The 22,167-nt window shown below is 37.9% G+C and overlaps 2 protein-coding genes across 5 annotated transcripts in view; both read right to left on the reverse strand.

Moving 5' to 3' along the window:
* Positions 1 to 22,167, reverse strand: part of LOC123880771 (somatostatin receptor type 2) — a 122,771-nt gene that overhangs the window by 77,827 nt on the left and 22,777 nt on the right. For 3 of the 4 annotated variants that reach the window (XM_045929072.1, XM_045929069.1, XM_045929071.1), the window contains exon 2: positions 4,938 to 4,991. The exons of the other annotated variant lie outside the window; for it this stretch is intronic. The gene's annotated coding sequence lies outside the window, so the exon portion shown is untranslated. The remainder of the gene's footprint in view (positions 1 to 4,937; positions 4,992 to 22,167) is intronic. 4 annotated transcript variants of the gene reach the window in all.
* On the reverse strand, positions 15,854 to 18,244 carry LOC123880774. Its single transcript, XM_045929079.1, has 2 exons — positions 18,197 to 18,244; positions 15,854 to 16,635 (listed from the first exon to the last, which is right to left on the reverse strand). The coding sequence occupies exon 2, from the start codon at positions 16,547 to 16,549 to the stop codon at positions 15,899 to 15,901; it is 651 nt and encodes a 216-aa protein (XP_045785035.1). The 5' UTR covers positions 16,550 to 16,635; positions 18,197 to 18,244; the 3' UTR covers positions 15,854 to 15,898.

Consider the following 22,167-nt stretch of genomic DNA (forward strand, 5'->3'; position numbering starts at 1 on the left):
AACTTTGGCGATCATTACTCATTTCTTCGTAATTTTTCCCAAAACTGTTATAAAAACTTATTAATAGTTTTAAACCACTGTAGGTTATTTATTTACCGAAGTAGGTACTATTTGAGGAGGCAAAGCAATTTTATTTTCGGCTGTCACTTTTCATGACAGGGGGGTATCTTAAATGACTGACGATAGACGACTAGACGAAATTATTCCCCAAAGAATCAAAAAAAAAGTCGTGAGGTCTCGTGGGGTACCCAACAGATTTGGAGTGTATGGAATTTCATGTTGGTATATGTTATAGGGGCGTTATTTACAAGTATTTCACTATGCTACAATCTGGTTTGAAGTAGGTACATGCTATGTAAATGTTAATGCTAAAGCTGATGTTGAAGCTAAAATTTCACTTGATATTTTCGAACTTTTGCGTAATTTGTTGAGTGAAGAGTCTTACTACTTACTGGTAGCTAAGGGCTCCGATTTCACAGGCTTTCGAGAGGGTTTCACTATTTTAAGTGCTGCAATGTAATCTATACTTGTATAGTAAAAATGTCGGGAACTATAAAGCCAACAAACTTGATTTGGAAGATTTTTCTAGAGCGTTGGCGTTTGCTTAGAATCAGTTTTGACAAAAAACTACTCCTAAGGGGTTCGAGTGCGTGCTAAAATATGCGTCCGATGGTTTAAAAAAAGCGGTGATAGTGGTTAAGAGAGCCTTCTGAGTATCCTCACATTATGTTTTAAGGATTTATTAACCAATTTATTAGATTGTATGCAAAATCCCATTAATTAGCCAACAATGAAACAATGCGACGGTTCCCATCCGTCACAAGTCACAATGACGAAGCGTTTTCAAACACGCTAGCTGCCACCACGACACTACATAAATCAAAACTCCGCAGCGGGGCCACAGCTTGCACGCCTGAGCGACTAGAGCCAAGCCAGAGTTTACCCTGACTACGCACGGTAGCAAACAATAAAAAATCGATCAAGTGCGAGTCGAGCCTCGCACTTTTATGGTTCCGTACATAATTATAAACATCATATTTTGAGTGTATGAAATATTTCTTTTCCGAACTAGCACATCGCAGTAAACCGTGAAAGGAAACCCCAAAAAAATATCGTTTGTTTAGCTTACAAACTATTTTATAATTCGTTGTTTTCAGTATTTGTTGTTTAAATACAGTACATGGTACGTAATAGGTACATATCGAAATTTCATATTCCTAACTAGTTTAGTTTTTGAGATAGCCCCCATCACACGTTACTTTTTTAGATTAAAAAAAATTATTCGTAGGCGCTCTACTCAATGAGCTCTAAACAATGATACCCCACGTGCTAGGGTAAGAAAAAAAATTTTCTTTTTGCTCCTTTTTCATGTATAGGAGCCCCCCACCCCCTGAAAAATAATTTAATTGACTTTCTAATTCAATATTTGGATTTGAGTCAACGTTCTGTTCGAAATACCAAAATTTCAGGTTTATAACTCATTTAAGAGTAGTCTACGAGCCAGAGACTTGTGACATGCGGACAGACAGATGGACAGACGGACACACAGACAGCAGAGTGACATTAACAGGGCTCCGCTTTTACCCTTTGGATCTGGAACCTTAAAAAGGTATATCTATTGATGGTAAGCAAACGTTAAAATCAGTCGCCGATTAAGGGAGATAGTCGTGGCCCAACGCTAGCTAAAATCATCCCTTACCACAGTGTAATAATTAGATATACCCGTTCATAGCGTTCATTGTTTAGAGTCATTACCGGGAGCTCCGTCTAGACGATAATAAGCAGTTTTCGGGCTCTTTTTAAGAAATGACCGCTACAATTTATGAAAAATACAACTATGATTGTAGTTTCTACTAATAGTAATACATTGTTGATTCAATTATAATATTATTCATTTATTAGATGTCGAAAATATTCAGATGGAATGAAAAACCCCCCTAACTAACTATAAACTGAAAATCAAGTCAATATTTAGTAGACAAGTGCAAAGAAATAATAAATAATAGGTGAAAACCTGTTATTTGGTTTTCCTAATAAAGGTACGAAAGACGCAAAGAATTCAAAAAGAACAAAGTGCATTACCAAGATTATTTCTCCACTAACTTCAAAAAACTTCACAATCACATAATTAAATGTTAAAGTATGAATAATTTCTTTGAGATAAACTACAGAGAAAACTTGTACAAGCAATGTAATTTCATTCAAATAATATAATATTATGTACTCATACAATAGGTAAAATGTACCTCATTATGCCATATTATTTTCACGATTTTTAGGGTTCCGTACCTCAAAAGGAAAAACGGAAACCCTATTGGATCACTTTGTTATCTGTCTGTCTGTCTGATCCGTCTGTCGCGTCTTTCTAGAAAAGTTGTTGCATAATAGTTTTTGATTTATCGTGCAAACGGAAAAAAGTACGGAACCCTCGGTGCGCGAGTCTAACTCGCACTTGGAATGTTTTTTAACCGACTTCCAAAAATGGAGGAGGTTCTCAATTCATCGGAATCTTTTTTTTTTTTTTGATGATGAGTTATTTAACTGCAATTGGCAAGATACCAAATATTTTAACTGTGTAAACTCTCAGGCATGAAGTTTTCCTTACGATATTTTACTTGATTATTACTTGAAACATTCAAAATCTCCGCAAGTTAGAAATGCGTACCCGAAACCCAACACCCGACATTCCCAATAGGAGGCGAACACCTTAACCACTACGCTATCACGGCTCTACGTAAAGTATAATCATAAGTTATTTAGTTCAATGATCTATTCGACCAGAGCAGACGTCAAGCAATGAGGAAAATCGTGCAAATATTGGCCGAAGTGGATGAACCTAATCAAGCGCGAACCTGGCGATCCGAGCAAACAGGCGCGCCAATAACCTAACGAGCGACCAATATTGGCAAACATTGGCTATTTGCACAAGTTATAGCGCCGCGATTCAATATCACGCTTTTGTGAATCTCTTTCTCAACTATACCAAATAATAGTTTTATAATATTTTTGAAAAATATCTAAAATTCCACCATCTCTCTAGATGACTAAGTACCTTAAACCATAAAGGTATAGGAGTATAATCGGAGTATGGCCAGGAAAAAATAATATTTTTAACCCCACTCGGGAATCGAACCCTCATGATCTGCAACCGAACATAAGAGGCGCTAATAAACGCATTACGGAAATTAGACCAAAGTTGAATACTAAACACTAAACGACCACGAATGGTTCGCATTAGCATCATTTATTGTGCCATAAGTGCTAATCTTCATGTTACATGCTCACATTTAATTTCAACTCAATTTGAATGTACATAGAGCTCAAAATAGAGTGGTCAAAATGTCATCATCAATGCGTTTGACGACATGGCCGCTAGCATATTTGTAGAACAGTCATTACAATGCTGCGCTGTCGATACGCCATATTTGCATTCAAAATACATATCATAATAATTGAATACTTACATTACAGGAATTAAACAGCTTACTTTTTGTACTATAGGTACCTAATTGTAATTGCAACAAATATTAGAATAACATTATTATTAATTTAATTAATTCCGCAGGTCCATATTGAAGCCAGTTAGAAACCTCTTACTGTGAATCATCATAAATCAAATTCATAGATCTATGATTACGCTAATTACTGCTGTAGGAGAAGGACAACTAATGTCTCTAATGCTAGGTTTTTGACTATACTACTGGTCCGTCACTAAGGAATTTGAATTTGTAGTAATATAATAGCCTCGACTTAATAAGTTGTTTTACATGATATTTAAATTTGTGTAATGACAAATAAGCAATGGGACTGTCCTATACATGATATTGTATAAAAGCCCTGTTAAAATGAACAAAAATTTAAAAAATTAATTATATTTTTCTGATACCATAATAAAAATAGGTACTCAGCCCTAAGAAGGATTTTTGTACTTTACGCAGATGACATTGTGTTGTTACCAATTTATAGCTCGTTCCCACAGGCTGCGTAAGCGTTGCGTAAGCGTAGATGTAGCGCGTACCATTGCGTTGTAATGTATGGAACTGTATGAAACATGGCACACCGCTTGCGTAAAGCGTGGCCGTATACGTAATCCGGTGCGTTAGGGGTTTACGCGCTTCACTACCCACGTGTCACGTGTACGCAATTGGTGTGAATCGGCCTTTATTGCGGTTTCTAGTAACAGATTAAGTATTCTGTGCTAGTACTACTTATTGGTCGCAATCTATCACAATTCTCATCGTGTAACTTGGTGGAGCCAGCAACGCGGTAATTTCGGCTCCAGCTTTGACTCTCCGCCGTAGATAGCGTATTTTCGACGGTAACGTAATATTTGGTTTGATAATCCAATTTGCTTTCAGCGATCGAATTTCCAGTGGTAATTTACTTGAAACAGATCGCGAAAACAGAAACAGAATACTTAATAACTTGAATAATATTCGACAAGAAGTATCCATTTCAAATCAAATCAAAAATAATATTTTTTTCTCCTTTTTTGTTATTTTATTTAAAAATGTGTTAACAGGGCTCCTCCGTCACTCGTTTCCACTTGTTTCATACAATCGTAGTTCCAATTTCATTTGAATATTAAGCAAGCAAAGTCCATGAAATTTTGCAGACATATTCTAGAAACTAATATCTGTGTCTGTGGTGTTTTAGATTTTTCTAAAAATATGTAGTTTTAAAATTACAGGGGCTCCAAGATTTGTATGAAAATTTTAAGACCGCGTAACTTTGAAACCGAATATTTTAAAAGAAATCTGGAAAACCACAGACATAGATATTAGTTTCTAGAATATGTCTGCAAAATTTCATGGACTTAGGTTGCTTAATATTCAAATGAAATTGGAACTACGATTGTATGAAACGAGTGGAAACGAGTGACGGAGAGAGCCCTCTTAATAATGAGATAAATATATTTTTAAAACGCTCCGACTTACCGACTGAGTCATCAACGCCCGTCGCTCGCCCAGCCCAAACTCGTAACTGGAAATCTGAAAGTAAATAGATGTCTTTTATAATATACTTAGACTTGATATTTAAAAATTACGGTAAGTACTTGATTTTTACGGTACTTACAAGGAATTTTTTTACCTACGCTACAAGGAATGAAGAGGATTTTTATTTTCACCGCGAGAAGTCGCAAGAGTCGCTAGTTACATATCATCATCATGATCAACCAATTACACAACCACTACTGAGCTCGGGTCTCCTCTCAGAACAAGAAGGCTTTGGCCATTCTCCACCACGCTGGGCAATTAGGTACGGACTGGCTGACATTACACTCCTTTCAGAACATTATAGAGTACTCTGGCATGCAGGTTTCCTCACGATGTTTTCCTTCACATAACTCCGAAAAGTTAGAGGTGCGTGGCCGGCAACGAACCCCCAAATAAAAGGCTGACGGCTTAACCACTAGGCTATCACGGCTTATTAACAATTTAAACTCTGAATAAAAGATATTTTCCAAGAAAATTCCCCTTTCACGCGTTCAAAATATTCATAACAGGAAAGGAAATTGCATAAACTTCACTCATCGAATAAAAATACGCTTGCATCCGTCGGAATAACTGGGGATGTCACGGAATAACGCGGAATAACACGGAATAACAGGTAATATCCGTCCTCTCTGTAGCTATGCCATGACAGGTAAATATTGCCTACTCCTTTGCAATTCCAAGAATAACTTCTTGTATATTCCGTTTCTACTGGATTCATTTCATCTTTTGTAAATTTTGTTTCGTTCAAGACTGAATTTAAATGACAAAAGAGAAAAAACATAAAGTACAAATATTTATTTCTGAAAAGCAAAACGAGCTGATACCTTATACAGCCAAAAGCCATACATACTAAGTATATCATAAACAACATAGTTCGAAGATAATAAAATTGTCCATTGAAAACTCTGAACGATTTCTTGCAAAATATGGCTTTACATTGACGTATATATCTACTACTAAACTTCTAGCAAGAAAAAAATCCGTAAGTTATAGAATTACGGTGGAATGTGCTAAATTGGGAAAGGCTTTCTTATGAGACCTACAGTATTACTGTTTTATTACAGTTAGTCTGAAGTTACAGTGTTAAATAAAATGCAAATTGTAATTAATTTACTTAAAACCTAATTTGTATTTGCTCATAAAGATAAAACATTTTTACGCCTTTTGAAAGTTTACAAAACAGTAACAATTTATGTTAATTCAGTCTCGTAATAAACTCACAAAAGTGGATTTATACAAAACACCGATCGTAATCACTTTGTAACAATTTCAACTTTTAATTAACCGTTGTAGAGACGACAAGAAATTTTGGCCGTTTTGTTATAAAATAATTAAAACTTGTGCAAATCGTTTTGCCAACTTTGATTTACCTTTCACCATATTATTATTATGATGACAACATAATTAGGGATACGACTACGACGGTCCAAAACAATAAATTGTAATGTTTTCAGAGTTCGCGTCATTGGACAGCACCCGAAATACCTCATCTTAGAGCTAATTAATTATTACTAGCGATCCGCCCCGGCTTCGCACAGGTTGTACCGGGTGTTAAAAAAAAATAAATAAAAAAAATTGAAAGAAGCGAATAGCACACGGTAATGTTTCTGAATAATACAAAACGGTACAGTTAAATTACCGCGGCTAGTTCGATGGTAGGCACACAAATTTGTAGGGTCGTGGTGTACGTCGATTTAGGCAAAATTCCGTGACCGTACTTCCCTAGTGTCGATGACCTCGTAGGTTGAGTGAGGCGCGTAGTCTAAGTCAGCGGGTGTTTGGCAAAATCTCTTGTCAATGTCACGCCGTTCAATATCGGCTGACATTCGAAACAAGATCCAGTTTAGTTGCTAGTTCAAATAATTTTGCATATATATTAAAAATATACTTTATAACATTCAAAAGTATGATTTATAATAGTAAATAATAATATAAATAACAAAATCAAGTAACGCTTCGTTACAAGGTAGCTTGTTACAATTTTCGTAATTTCTCTAATTGTTTGAAAATAAAATATAGCGTATGTCACACAGGTATAATGCAGCTTTCTACTGGGGAAAGGATTTTCAAAATCGGTTCAGTTGTTACAGATATCACCCCTACAAACAAACTTTATCTCTTTCATCATCATCATCACCAACAAGTTCACTGTTGGACGTGGGCCTTCTTAAGAGCGCCACCACACTCGGTCCTTGCTCATTGAGCCAATTCCCGCTGGCCTCTTTATATCGTCGGTCCATCGTGCTGGAAAGCGTCCAATACACTATTGCATATACGCGGTTTCCACTCAAGAACTTTCGGCTCCATCAGCTATCGCCTCTACGACAGGCATGGCCTGCCCACTGCCACTTCAGCTTCCTAATAGTTTGGGCTATGTCAGTGACCTTGGTTCTTCTTGGATCTCCTCATTTTGGATCTTATCCTTCAGGGAAATTCCTAACATAGCCCTCCATAGCTCGCTGAGCGACTTTGAATTTGTGGACAAGGCCGTTTGTCAATGTCCACGTTTCAGCACCATAGGTGACCTCTTTATAATATTAGTATAGGTTACAACAGAGTCGGTAATGTATGTACGTATGTAATTATACTAGTCCCATAATAGATAGATACACTTAGCTAGGTATGGCATGCCCGGTAAATAGATTTGTACAGTTTGCATACATAAGCAATACCTAACCAATCTGACTGGATGGCACTCGAATAGATTACCTATACAAACATGTTACGTGTGGATGCTTCGTTAAATTAATAAACAAGAGCTTTTATTATTTTACTAAATAGCTTTTCCCCGCGACTTCGTCCACTTTATAGGTGTGTAAGTGTGTATGCATGTGAGTTTCTTTTTTTTTATCTAAATGCCTAAACAGGTTTGATTGTTATAGTTAGAATTCTTACATTATCCCGAGTAACATTAGCTATTTTGAAAAAAAAATCAACATGGCGGCCATTTTTATACATGACAAAAAGTTCTTCAATAATAATTATTTGTTCATTTATAAACATACGATAAATGTAAGACAGCAGTGAAAACCGATGTGAATTTTAAAAACTTTTTTTGCTTGTTAAATTTTCTACCTATACCTATAGATAATATCGATGTGTTTCCGCGACCCTCAATTCTTCGTCAGGGGATGAATAAATAATAAACGTCCCAATTTGGGTTATTTCCACTATTTCCTTTGAATATCTGTAAGCGTAACTAAAGCGAGTTTATTTTGCCAAACTTACAACAAACAAAGCTACCTTACGCCAAAATACCTAGTTTGTAATAATATCAACACAGGCAAAGGTTATGTGAGACCTAACTTCCTGCAATAACATGACTTAATACACTAGCTTACACGTGTGGCTAGCTCACGTCCAATTTAATTCGATAAGATCACAAGTTTTAGAAGATATTGATCGAAATCGCAACTCTCAGAGGGCGATGGAAAAAGCAACGTTAGGTATTTCTTAGATAGGGTCCCTATCTTGTAAAAAGGCCAATCTAAAAACTAACTAAAAACCTCGATCCTATCTAGCATAATTTTTTTTTAATGTAATTTTTCAAAATTCATACGATATAATATTTTGACGAAAACTAAAAAAAATTAAATTATTTTTTGAAATTTGAATTATTTTTTGCACTTCACGGCTGTTCAATTAAAGGATGGCAGTGATGCACTGGCCCAATGTAAACTGGAGGCTTTAAACACACCTCGTTTTTCAACATGTTTTAAAAATAAACACAGTTAGTAAACATTTTCGCTCAGTGAAAGCAATTTTTCTGCAGCCATAATTTGTTTGGGTTACGCGCGATCCATCGTAGACTAGCAAATACCGCGTGTAGAAATAGAAATTCTAAATACAGGAGTGGCAGAAACTGATGCAATAGAATTGATGCTTCTTTGCCTCAATCACGCATAATCGTTGAGAGCACTGCACTCGAAATTGTAAACGAGTACCATACCCAGGGCACAGATCTAGCTTGGTAGGAGAAAGAGGTTAACTGCCGAATTTTTAGCTGGGCAGTAAAGCTTAAAAATGTTTTCATAACTGAAATTCCTCAATGTTTGAAACCCAAAGTCTTCCAACAGTGCGATGATATTATATAGATCCGAGACATGGTCGCTAACTAAGGACCTCATCAGAAAGCTCCGAGTCACTCAACAGGCGGGAGAGATATCCTTCCCTAAATGAGGATCATATTTCGGATCTCCTCTCAGAACCGACATAGTTAAACGGGTTAATTTTTCGTAAGTTCCAAATTCTTAGGTTAGGTTCTCAGTATTTGGGGCAATTTGCGAATTCATACTAATAATAAGTATTATCTCAATTGAATCTGGTCATTATAAGACTTACTGTTTAGACTGGGATAATGCATGCAGGAAAAAGTGTATAAACACCGGCCCATGTTTGCGTTGGTTGCCGGCAGCTATGTTTCCCTCGTACATTATGACCCAATCTATCGCTATGGGCGGAGGTAAATAGCCCGTGTCTATGCATATAGACTATACTGTTCTTTATAAGTTTTTTCTGGCCACATAATTTTATTGTACAGAAAGTTGTTTTTGTTTTGTAGACTTATATAAATCGGTTGGAAGTCAAGACAAAAAGTCTACTTGTTTTTGAGGTTTTTGACGTTTTTACTGTATAAAAAAAATATTATTATTAAGTGCATTAATAAATACATATACTTTCGTTGTTTAGTATGTGACATTATTGATTTAAGCGTTGACAACCTAGTGGGTAAAAGGTCAGTCTCCTGGTTGGGGGCTCAGGGGTTCGTCCCGGGCATGTGTATTTTAAGCAAAATGTGAAAGTAAAGATCGTGAGGAAACCTTGAAGTTCTCCATAATGTTATCAAAGTTGTGGGAAGTGTGCCAGTCCACACTCGGCCAGCGCAATAGACTATGGCCCAACCACAGAAATCCAAATATACTATTCTAAATCTGAGAGGAGACCCATGCTCAGTAATGAGCCAGCAATGGGCTGATCATGATGATAATATTGATTTAGAGGTCGTGAGAGCAATCGCTCTCTAATCCAATGTTTGCCATTAGGCTTAGCTGAGTGTGATAATAATGATTAATCAATCATAATCTAATTAGATTAATTCTCTTGGGCCCTAGGTGAGTACATAATATTATTGCATTAACAAGGGCTTTGACTCGTGAGAGTACCAATAGTATTTGTATGTTATATATATGTAAATACTAATTTATTGCATTTTAACGCAAATATTTTAATATCTACCTACAGTTTAGCCTGTTTTAGAACGATTTTAATAGTATGCTTGATTTCGAAAGCATTTATTTAATTTGGTAAACATTCGATCCACACAGAGTTAGTTTTTAACCCCCGACCCAAAAGGTTTTTGTTAGAAAGGTGGCTTAATCGAGAGTGTTCTTAGCTATAACCCAAGAAAATCGGTTCAGCCGTTTGAAAGTTATCAGCTTTTTTCTAGTTACTGTAACCTTCACTTGTCGGGGGTGTTATAAATTTTTAATTTACACTTGTTGATGTTCAACTTTAAAGTCTTAACTTAATGTTAAACATCCAAAACCTTATGTGGATTGAATATTTTCCGCATAAAAAGGTAGCTGTATAGGCATGGCGACCTCGCACCGAAAGTTGCAGTACCCTAACCCCAGTAGACCCCCAACAAGTTAGACAAGGGACTCCAAACAAGTTGCAAGAAGCCAGTAAACATATGAAGCTATGACCAGCAGTGGAAATCTATCAGATAACAATACAGTCCAATCTGTACACTCAACCAAAAGGTCAAACACCATCTTGATGAGCAGTTGTTGTTAATTAATAAAGCTTCTAGCTAATTAACTTAGAACTAGGTACGATACTATGAAACGACATGCAATAAAGTGCATTGCTCCGAACAAATCAATACAGATCACCTCGATAAAGGCTCTACCACACTGGTGGTTCGCGAACATGTTCGCATCAAGATGATTTGTGAAATAAGATCATGCATCTGTGACAAGGTGGACTATGTATTGCGCACACGAAGAACTTACTACCTACGTAAAGAAAATTGTTTTTTACTGGTTTCAATAAGCCCTTGATCACATTTTTACTGGTTTCAACAAGTCATTGTTCACAGACATATCGCAATAACTCAATGTAATGATCTTTCCGATGCACTCCACAGTCGCTGTAATGGATGCAGTACACTTATCGATGTGTGTCGAGGCAGTTTCGCGCTTTGCCAAATAGCACTCGCAGAAAACATATTGCTACGATAAGTGCGGACCGGTGGCGGTGCCGCTTCCAATATCGGTTACATCGGTTACAACTTATGTGATGTATGCTATAATGAATTATATTTAACTAACTTTTAAAACTGAGAGGTCTCCTAGATATTTTTAATGAATAGAGCTTGGATCGCTTAGAATAACCACCATTGGTAAAGTGAACAAAAGTTACGTTAGTATTATTAATTCAATGACACCGTTAACTTGATAACTTTTTAAAACATCATCATCATTATCACAATCAACCCATCGCTGGCTCACTACTGAGCACGGGCCTTCTCTCAGAATAAGAAGAGGTTGACACTATGTGGACAGATGACATCAAACGACTCGCAAAAAGCCGCTGGATTCAGGTGGATATAGAAGTCCCTAAGAGACCTAATGTCCAGCTGTGGACGTCTTCATCGGTTTACGATGATGATGTTGAGTCAGTACAACTCTATTTTCAAGTCTGTACGCGGCTCTTAATTCACAGTTTATTTATACGTGCGATTTTTTATTATTTTTCTCTCTATTAATTAGGTATTTTTACATGACCTGATTAAAGAGCAATCAAGTTACGCCCACCCAATATATTGTTTGAACTTAAAATAGGTCATATTGTTATTATAGAGACAGGTTATTTCCTTTTTATTGCTAGCAGGAAAATGAGAGCAGTGTTTATGGTGCTTTTATAGCGCTATATAGTGCTATTAGAGTTGTATAAAACTTTTCATTGATAAACAATGGAAGCCTGAATGAATTGGTTCCTAATTAGATTCGATGATGATGAGATGACTCGAGCATTCTATTGAGTAAACAGATGTATATATACAGTGTACTTTGGCTTGGTCCGGAATATCATCATCATCATGATCAACGCATCGCCGGCTCATTACTGAGCACGTGTCTCACTAATAATGAGAAAGGTTTGGCTATAGTATAGCCTAACACACTGGCCAAGTGCAAATTGGCAGACTTCACACATCTTTGAGAACACTATGGAGAACTCTCAGGCATGCAGATTTCTTCGCGATGTTTTCTTTCCCAGATAAAGCAAGTTATATTACTAATTTTAGTTTACATTTTTTTAATTGCTTATACAACTCGTTCGTTCGTTACTCCAAAAAGTTAGAGGTGCGTGCCCGGGATCGAACGCCGGACCCCACACTAGGAGAGCAACGTCTTAGCCACTGGGCTATCACCGAATTGAAGTAAACTATACTTAAGACTCAATATTAATACGAGTAGGTAGGCACCTACTAGCTATAGCTATTAACCCGAATTTCCCTTCCCGGCCAGAATTCACACGTTGAATAAACAGTTCAATCAAATTAATGGTAACAATGTTTTGTCTGTGCGGATTTTGTACCAGCCGCTAGGGCTGACGCGTTTCTTTAAGGGAATTAAAACAAGTTGGAATAAAATAACACAATTAAATTTAAAATTTAGAAAACATATAAGTCTCGGTTACAAATATATATTATCATTTATCAGTCAGTCCAATTTCTTTTATATCTATAGAAGAAAAGAGATAATGTTTGTGGAAATGTTTGCATGAAACCAATGTCCAAGCATGGATGTCTAACGGTAGAAGCGACGACAGTTCCGATTTCATAATAAAAGTAGCAACCCTAGCTGGCATGGAAACGTCCACAAAAGAGGTCAAACTAATTGGATTCAAAAAACAATGTGACAAAAGAATATTTGCATCAACGAAAACAAAGTAACGAAAATAATGTTGATAAATACGTAGCTGTACCTACCCGGTTAGAAAAATCGTAGGCGGGACAAATGCTACCGCTAATGTGGGAAAATTAGATTATTAGAAATCAAATTATCTATTTGATATTCACGATTATTTAGCCCAGTCTAGTAAGGAAAAAATTGTCGCGGTTTTCAGATTAACTAATTAATCTGCAAGTGTTCTAATCAATCAATCTAACCTAACCAAAATAGAATTTAGCGTCCTTCTTCTTTCGTGAAGAACAAAGTCGGTCAGTGTGGGCTGTCGTTACATTTCATTATGCCCAGTTTATGCTATTTCGCTGCGACATATACGTAGATCTCACAATGTTTACAATCTTTCGCCAGTTTACAATCTCACGAGATAGATTCTGTTAGATTATAGTCTAACGGTATTTACAATTTCACGGTGACATACATATATTTGAGTTTGTCCATTATACAAAAATATAGATACGAATTTCCGCTGCTATGACGTATAAAAAATCCTGAGTAAACGAGGCTATCCGCCTACGAGTATAACGTCAAACTTTATTAAAATATTGTAATTCTTCCACTTATTGTACGGATAATTGCTGATTTTCTGTTGTAATAACCTCGTCACCAGCTATGAAACTTAATATAACATGAAAATCAGAAAATCGAGACCATCACGTTTCCTGATTTTATCGATAACAACTGAATGTTATCGTAGTAAACAGCTTGAAGCGCGTGGTAAGTAGGACGAAAGTAGCAAGATTGCGGCAAGCTCGCTCCGCGTTTTTTGCAATTGTATGTTGTCACTGTATAATGTATTTTTTACTAAGAATTCTTTACTGCACACACAACCATATACGAATGGAGAACACACAGAAGAAACTATACATGAGGGTGCAAAGGCGGTTTTATTGCTAAATGTATGTAATGTATGTACAGAGTGCGACTTTAAGCACATATTGGAATGTTTATTCTTTTACCGTGCGGAGCGGTGTCGTGTAAGTGAGCAACGACCTTTAATCACTAGAGTAGACTATCACCACTTCCGATTTTAGCCACGTATCAAGAAATATTTCGTACTATTTAGACTTAACGTAGGTAGGTACTATAATATAAAAGCTACCGAGCTTTTAGTTTATGGACATATATTAAGATGTAGATAATTCTTAGTATGATAAATTGCTATTCGGTTTATATTCTTGCAGAAGCATCCGCGCGGCAAGGGATTAGTGACTATAGAGAATTTTAATCATGATTTATGTGTCTGGATAAGTGATTTCATATTTTATATGGGATTGGGAGGAGTTTATCCGTAGCCCTCTTCATACAAATGTTGTTTGTTTCTTATTTGAATACTAGGCAATTTTTGTAGACACATTATCGAATCAAATATCTATGATCGGCGTAGTTCATCTGCCAACACAACATTTTTATTGTTATGCAAACGAACAGCATTTACATCGAGTTGGCTGTGACCACGGTGACCACGTATGTTTTCGTCATCTGTATACTTTACAAGTACTACCTACACAAGTACATTGTTTAGTTCAGTGATTAGATTACTCTACTTACAGATCATGAGAGCTCGGGTTCGACTCCCCGGACTCGGATAAGGGGCCTTGGCCAAAAGAAAATTCTCAGTAGCCACCCGAAATTGGAAAGCTGGAAGTTTTGTCGCGAAAAGCCTTCTGCACCTGCTCTTTCTCCGGCCGTGTTAGATTGCAGGCCCATCGGGCTGTGAGAGTGAGGGAATAGAGAGCCCACAACCTTAATTTTATTTATTTAGGTATGTGTTTTCCAAGAATGTTACGACTTGTGCTCCTATAGTTGCAGTGTATCCTGTTAAGTTGGCACTTGGCTTGTACCTGTCCATACTAGCCAAGTCTGTCATCGCTGTAATTTGGTTTGAACAACAAATTATTCATTATCAACATTTAACATACTTTTAGGGAATTTAGAACTGATTAAACATCTGAAAGACCTCTACATACTCGTAAGTACCGTAAGATTAAGTCGGAACGCAATATAACATAAATTAGTATGTAACCTTTACAGAGCGACGTAGTCACATAAGCGACCAAGTTCTTAAAATAAAGATTTTAAAAAAAATGTTCATTGATAGTCTAGGATTAAAACGGCGTATGGCCGCCCGCCAACTTTTCCTGAGCAAAGTTAAGCCAATGAATGCCTTATGCCTTGCTATTTGGCAACGGGTAAGCCTATTATGTAGGCTTTTAGGCTACCGCAGTTCAGGGGTTCGGACTACTAATGTACTTAATCATGGATTCAAATGGCTTTATTACCTTTTTGAATGGACGTGACTGCTGCTAAAGCGTTTAATGTTTTATTTGTAAGCTTTCTTTTGAAGGTTCTATTCTGATATTAGAGTTTTTTTAAATCTTTCTTACAACTCTTTTATAAATAGGTAATCTTTAAATATAACTTCAAAAGACCTTAAATATATATCAAAAGAGCAGACGAGAAACCATCTCTATGCCTTTGTAAGACGAGTTTTCTTTTACAAATAACTGCTAAAGTGGATGGTAGAGTTGGTACGTATGAAGTAGGGTTCCGCAGTCTTTCTAGTAAAAAACTTCCTATCGTGAACCAAAAGTTATAGTAGTATGAAAAAACTAAAAAGAAACTTTTCATCCCGGAAAATCAAAGAGTTCCCACCGGATTTTTAAAAACCTAAAACCATGCAGACAAAATAGCGGGCATCATCTATTTGTTATTAAAATACTTATTTAATGCGTCTCATATTAATTTTTTTTATTTATTTATTTATTTAATAATCGGACAACACAGATCCATTAGTGTTAGTAACAAAAAACTTAAAAATTATGTTAGTACTTAAACACTAAGTAGTTAGTAACAATACAAACTTAGAAACTATGTTAGTACTTAAACACTAAGTAGTTAGTAACAATAAAAAACTTAAAAACTATGTTAGTACTTAATTACTAAAAGGGATTTAGTCCTCTGCATGAGTTTCCCCAGCAGAGGACCATCCGCCTTATCACTAATCATACGCAGGATGCTGTTGCTGCTTCCACGGACTCTGCACAATAGTGAGGCTGTTTTCCTGCGCCAGACGGCATCAAAGCCGTCTGTCCGCGCCTTGGTAAACATAGCCGATGCACTGCAGAACCGAGGTTGCCGCAACAGAATCCTGAACGCATTATTGTATTGGACTCGCAGAGCATTGTAAGCCCTTTGCGTGTAGTGAACCCACAGGCTTGCTGAGTATAAGGATGTACAGTATGCCTTGAACAGTGTGATTTTCACAGCATCTGTACATCGGGCAAACCTTCGGGCCACCATATTCGCTCGGACCGACAATGCCCTGCGTTCCCTTTCCATATCGTCATCATCCTTAAGGTCCTCGGTTAACAAGTGTCCAAGGTATTTGAATTTGTGAACTCTATTAAGAGTTACTCCATTGAGTTTTAAAGGTGGAACATACGTTGGACACTTGGTACCCGCCTTAAAGATCATGACTTCCGTCTTCCTGACATTATACTTCAAGCCATGTGTTGCAGCATATGATCTTGCGAAGCGCACTGATTGAAGGAGCCAGCAGCACCATGTCATCGGCATAGCTAAGGTTGTTGACGCAGACACCGTCTACGTAGCAGCCTACCGGCATACTGCTGAGTCCCTCAATCAGCTCGTTCACGTACAGGCTGAAAAGCAATGGTGAACTCAAACCACCCTGTCTGACGCCACATTCCAGCCTGTACGCGTCCGAGAGCTCATTCGCCCACTTCACTCGGTTCTCCTGACCTAGGTACCAATATTTAAAAAGACGATAAACTTCTGGTGGCAACCCTGTCTTTTTTAACTTAAGCCACAGATTGTCATATGGCACCAGATCAAAAGCCCGTGACAGGTCCAGGAAACAAGCATATACAGGAGTGCGTCTGTCAGTGTAGTACTTGACAGTATGCTTCAAACTCAGGATTGCAGTCTCTGTTGACAGTTCGGACCGAAATCCGAATTGAGCGTCATGCAGCTTAACGTGCTTCTTCAAATGCTGGTGGAGCACACTGTCAAGCACTTTCGCTATGGTAGTGGCTAGCGAAATCGGTCGGTAATTACACTTGTCAGACACATCCCCCGTCCTGCTCTTTACAATAGGTACCACCACAGTTTTCATTAGGTCCGGAGGCAAATACGAGTGGCTTAGACACAGATTGAATAACAATGCCAAGACACGGGGCAAGTGATATCCCGCATGCTTCAGGTGTTCGATACTGAGTCCATCGTGACCAGGTGACTTACCACGCTTGGACTTACTGATAATTCGTCGTATATCTTTTGCCAGAATTATAACAGATGTTTTAGTTCCACGAGGCCCAGCACCGAAACTCTGTCGCTGCGGCCCAAGAGGCGACTTAACAGCAAAGTGATTAGCAAACAAGTTGGCAATCTCCTTTGGGCTAGAGATACCGTCGACGCTTGCTGGAATGCCTGGCCTAACATTAAGCTGATTTGTACATTTCCAAAAGCTCTTGAAATCAGCGTTAGCATGGTGTGCCGCCAGCATATCCATTTTTATTTGTTCCTGGTGATTTTGACACCACTTAAGTTTTCCTTTAAAAATTTTCTTTGACTCAGCCATGTCATTAAAAATAGGACCGCTAACTGGCTTGCCATGCCAACACCATACGTCAAATTTATGCTTGGCATTCAAGTAAGCGTCACGCACGTGCCTATTCCAGCCCGCCAGTGGTTTTTTCCGGCTAAACTTTTTTAGCATACAGGTCTCACTAGCGGCCTGTTGCAGCACATTTATAATGTCTTTGTACAAATTATTAATTATATCTTTATGATTGGCCTTATCACAAAAATAATCAGAGCATTCCAATAACTCACACGGAAAGTCTAAGTTTTTAAATTGTATGTTACACTTGTTATTATATGCATCTATTTGCTCTAAGGTTCTCTCCCCCCATCGCACTGTACTACGTTCAATAATATTTACTGGTAGTTTTTGACTTATAACATTTAAATCACAACACACCACCAGAGGGCAGTGGTCCGACCAGTAGACGTCATATTTTACATAAATATTAGTGATACAATGCCACGCCGCAGCACTAACGAGGCAGTGGTCTAGCCACCGCCTACACCCGTGTGCCTCACTAATAAAAGTATAGGTATTCATACTCAACTTATTTATGTCCGCACAGAGCCAGTCTTGTTCATCAGCAAAGTCTAAAATTTCCTTGTAAAAACGCTCACCTGGATGCGCGTTGAGGTCTCCAAGAATAAATACCGATTCGATGCCAGCTTCCTCTACGATGGCACTAATGGAGCTTAAACAGTCCGTGAGTTCTGGTACATTTTCGCTGCAATCCGTAGGCATATACACGCTGACAACCACGATAGGGCGACCGCACGTGGTAATACGAATCGCCGCTATACGAGGGTTCGCACACTGAATGACCGACACACACGGAAACACAGATTTACGCCACAACAAAGCGACACCACCATAAGGCCTTCCTTTGAGAACACCCGCACTCGTATCCACCGCAGAGGTTCCCGTACTTCCAAAATCCTCATGAATGCTCGCCAGATATGATAGGTCAAAGGGTAGCAACCACGTCTCCTGGAGAGCAATTATATCAGCAAAGCTGCACAGCTGCTGAACACCTTCCACAGAGCGCTTTATACTTTTGCAATTATATGTTACCATCGTTGCGTTATACATTACAAATCAGGGATGTTTCTGTTCTTATCAATATTTAGATCTCGATTTCTGTACGGCATAAATCGACGACAAGTTACCCCGTCAGGCCAGATTTCATCGTTGAGAAAGATGTGCAACTTGTGTCGTGCTACCATTATTTTATAAGCACTATAGCCCCTCTCAGTCTTCATTTTTATTTTTTGTATTATTACATTCTCATTAGTTTTAAGAAATATGTACTCCACAATGTCTTTTTCTAACGTATCCTTATGAACGTTAGACACAAATAACGGAATCTTTAAATCAGCAGGCCTAAACTTGTCATTGACCTGGATAGCCGCTTTCCCTCTAACACCCTCCTTTCTATTCCGATATCTTTTTCTTTGGACCTCAGTCCATTCCTGATTTGGTTCATCCTGCTTCCATTCACCTTCCGACCTCACTACCTCAGCCACAGTCTTACCTGTAACCAAGTTTATTGAGTGTGCGGTCGGGCTAACATCCGCTAAGGCGCGCGCGTCTATGTTCACCGGCTGTGTATTGCATTGTTGTGATGAGTCATTACGTAACGTATTTCTGCTGAATGCAAGTTTCTCTGTACCCGCGCGCGAAGTGCTCTTATCGTCTGATCGACCGCAACGAGTGAAAGGGACACCGTCCTCACATTGAGCGCTTACGTCTTGTGTGAGTGAATGAGACCGGTGTTCGTTTGTCTGATCATGTGTTTGACTATCATTGACTTGCATCGGAGAACTACTCGCAACAGACATATTTGAAAGATTTAATATGCCAGAAGGTCCACTATCCAATAAGTATGCCCCGCGCCTTTTATTTACATTGTCCACACTTGCCAATGATTGATTTAAATGATTTTTCAGATGATTTAACTCCTGAACAGTTGCATATGTTTCCTTTATAAAGTTAATGTCCGATTTCATCAAAACAACATCTTTTAGCAACCTTGTTACGTCAATGTGATCGAAAGTTACTGGCGGCAATTTGCTTAAATCTCTTGCTGCAAAAATAGGCGTATTATCCGGCTCCGTATTTTTGAAAGCGCAAATAATATCTTCCACATCTTTGTGCTCTTTTTCTTTACGCCGCGAGATGTTTCTCACGGCTGTGTTAATTGATGCAAATAGCAGTTGCTTTGCAACACTAATTTCTGGGTATGAAAACGTATCCACAACTAATTTCACGATACTATCCTCATCCATCTGGTCTATTTTGTTTTGTATAAAGCATAAAAGCTCATTTAAAACCACGGAACACTGACATTTTATAAAATTCGCGGAGTTCGCCATTTTTGCACCCGAACGCGTACACGCTCGCGCGAAGGAAGGATTAAAGAGATTCTTATTTTTTCCAGATTCAAATACGTCTATACTATATGTAGATTCAAGTATTCGCCGATTTTTCTACTGTATTTAGCTGAATTTCAGTTTTACAGCTCTAATAGTTTTTACATAAAATTGCTGTGGACACGGACGGATCGCTGGACTGGACGAAGCTATAGGGGTTCCTACTTTTACTGCGGGACCCTAAAAACGTTCAATCTCAATCTGTCAGTGGGCAGGTATTTAATTTCATGCCACTAAAGCTCGTAGACCAAAGGATATCTTCATCTTTCTCGCCAAAGGCTACATTATACCAAAGCTTTTTATGATAGAGATCTTATTACATAAAGAAATTAACTCTTCATTTTATTTATTTTTAAGGTCAAAGTCAAAGTCAAAATCATTAATTCAAAGTAGGTCGGAATCGTTTTATTTGTACGACATAGTGGTGATTATTAATTACGTAACTTAAAATTAAAGCTACGAGGGTTCCAAACGCGCCCAAATCTGAGAAGAGCCCACAACAAACTCAGCCGGGTATTTTTTTTGAAGATCTCCCTGGCGCAGTGGTGAGCTGTGGGGTTAAAAATGGGAGATCCCGAGTTTAATACCTTACAGTGGCAATTTAGGGATTCGTTATTATTTCACACAACAACACCGTGGCTTACTTTATTTTAATTGTTAATGAACCGCGCACAGAATCACACACTTATGTTACATAAATTATTCCTTAAGTTATATTGGTTTATCGACAGATTAAAGTTAGTTAAGTGTTTATACCGGACGGACGTTAAATAATATTTCGTTAACATGAGGATCTAAAAAGTTTTCTAGTTTGGGGGTGCAAGATAATTTAATGTAAATTTATTGTATTAATTTTATGTTGGAACAAATAAAGATTTATTATTATTGTACAAAGATTTTATTATACCCCAAGCCATGATAGTCTGATGGTTAAGACGTCAACCTCCAATTCGGTAGGTCGGTGGTTCGATGCCAGGCACGCACCTCTTTTCGAAGTTATGTGCGTTTTAAGCAATTAAGTAAGTATCACTTGCATAGTAAGAAAAACTGCATGCCTGAGAGTTCCTCGAAATGGTCTCAAAGATGTGTGACTTCGGTTAATCCGCACTTTGCCAACGTGGTAGATTATGGCCTAACCCTTCTTAATATGAAAGGATATCTGTGCTCAGTAGAGAGTCGGCGATCATGATACCAGAAAACTCATAAAAAGCTTGAGGAATTTTTTTGAAATCCTTTGTCTCGTGTCGTGAACGGTACAACCCTAACACAATATCGAGCAAATGCGATTCTCCTGGAAAGCGATAGAAAGTGCAAAGTTGGCTTCCATTCAAGCGTTTACATTCCGAGTTGGAAGCTTCGCAACAGATTGTTCGCTTCCCTGCAACTGCGCTGCTCGAGCGATCTGCTTTGCATTTATAGAGGGCGCTGATGTCGGAGGTTTTGTTTGAGTTACAGACGTCAAATAGCTGAAAGTCTCTCGTCAGCATAATGCAAATATAGCAACCTTCCACCTCCTACTTGGCCCACAAACCTCTCAGTTATAAGTGCCGAATCGCGGGAGGGGGCCCACTCGGTACTTGCTCTTGGCATTTTCCCGGGGCGCCTTCTTGACTCCCTACAAATGATTCTATCTTTCCTCCTTGTCTCTTATGCCGAGTTCAAAACTAGTCCGTCATAACCCGACTAAACACTTACAAAATATATAATAATAAGTAACAGACAGACAGACGGACAGACACACTTTCACATTTATAATATTAGCATGGATAATACAGACTGATCAGATAATCAGGCAATAGCAATGAGTTTCAGTCATAACGCACACTCTTACTTATAATAATAATGTCGTATCAATAGTAATCAAACTCAGCTTTATGCGTGTTTGTTGGCAAAGAGCCATCTCCCGACTTAACCAACCTCTAAACATTAGTTCATAGTTACTAGCCCACGCTAACATTAGTAGGTACTTAGCCCAATAATCTCGACTAGCCCAATAGCTGCTATCAATCATAATATAATACCTATTATGTGTTACGTTAACGTTTCATGTTATGTAACAATGTCTATAAGCCTAGAGTAATAGATATAAAGCGATAGTTTAATTCTCAATTTTATTAACATATTTGTTAATCGAATAAATCGCAGAAACCTCGGAGAAA

Source organism: Maniola jurtina, chromosome 3, assembly GCF_905333055.1.
Source record: "Maniola jurtina chromosome 3, ilManJurt1.1, whole genome shotgun sequence".
Classification (NCBI taxonomy): domain Eukaryota; kingdom Metazoa; phylum Arthropoda; class Insecta; order Lepidoptera; family Nymphalidae; genus Maniola; species Maniola jurtina.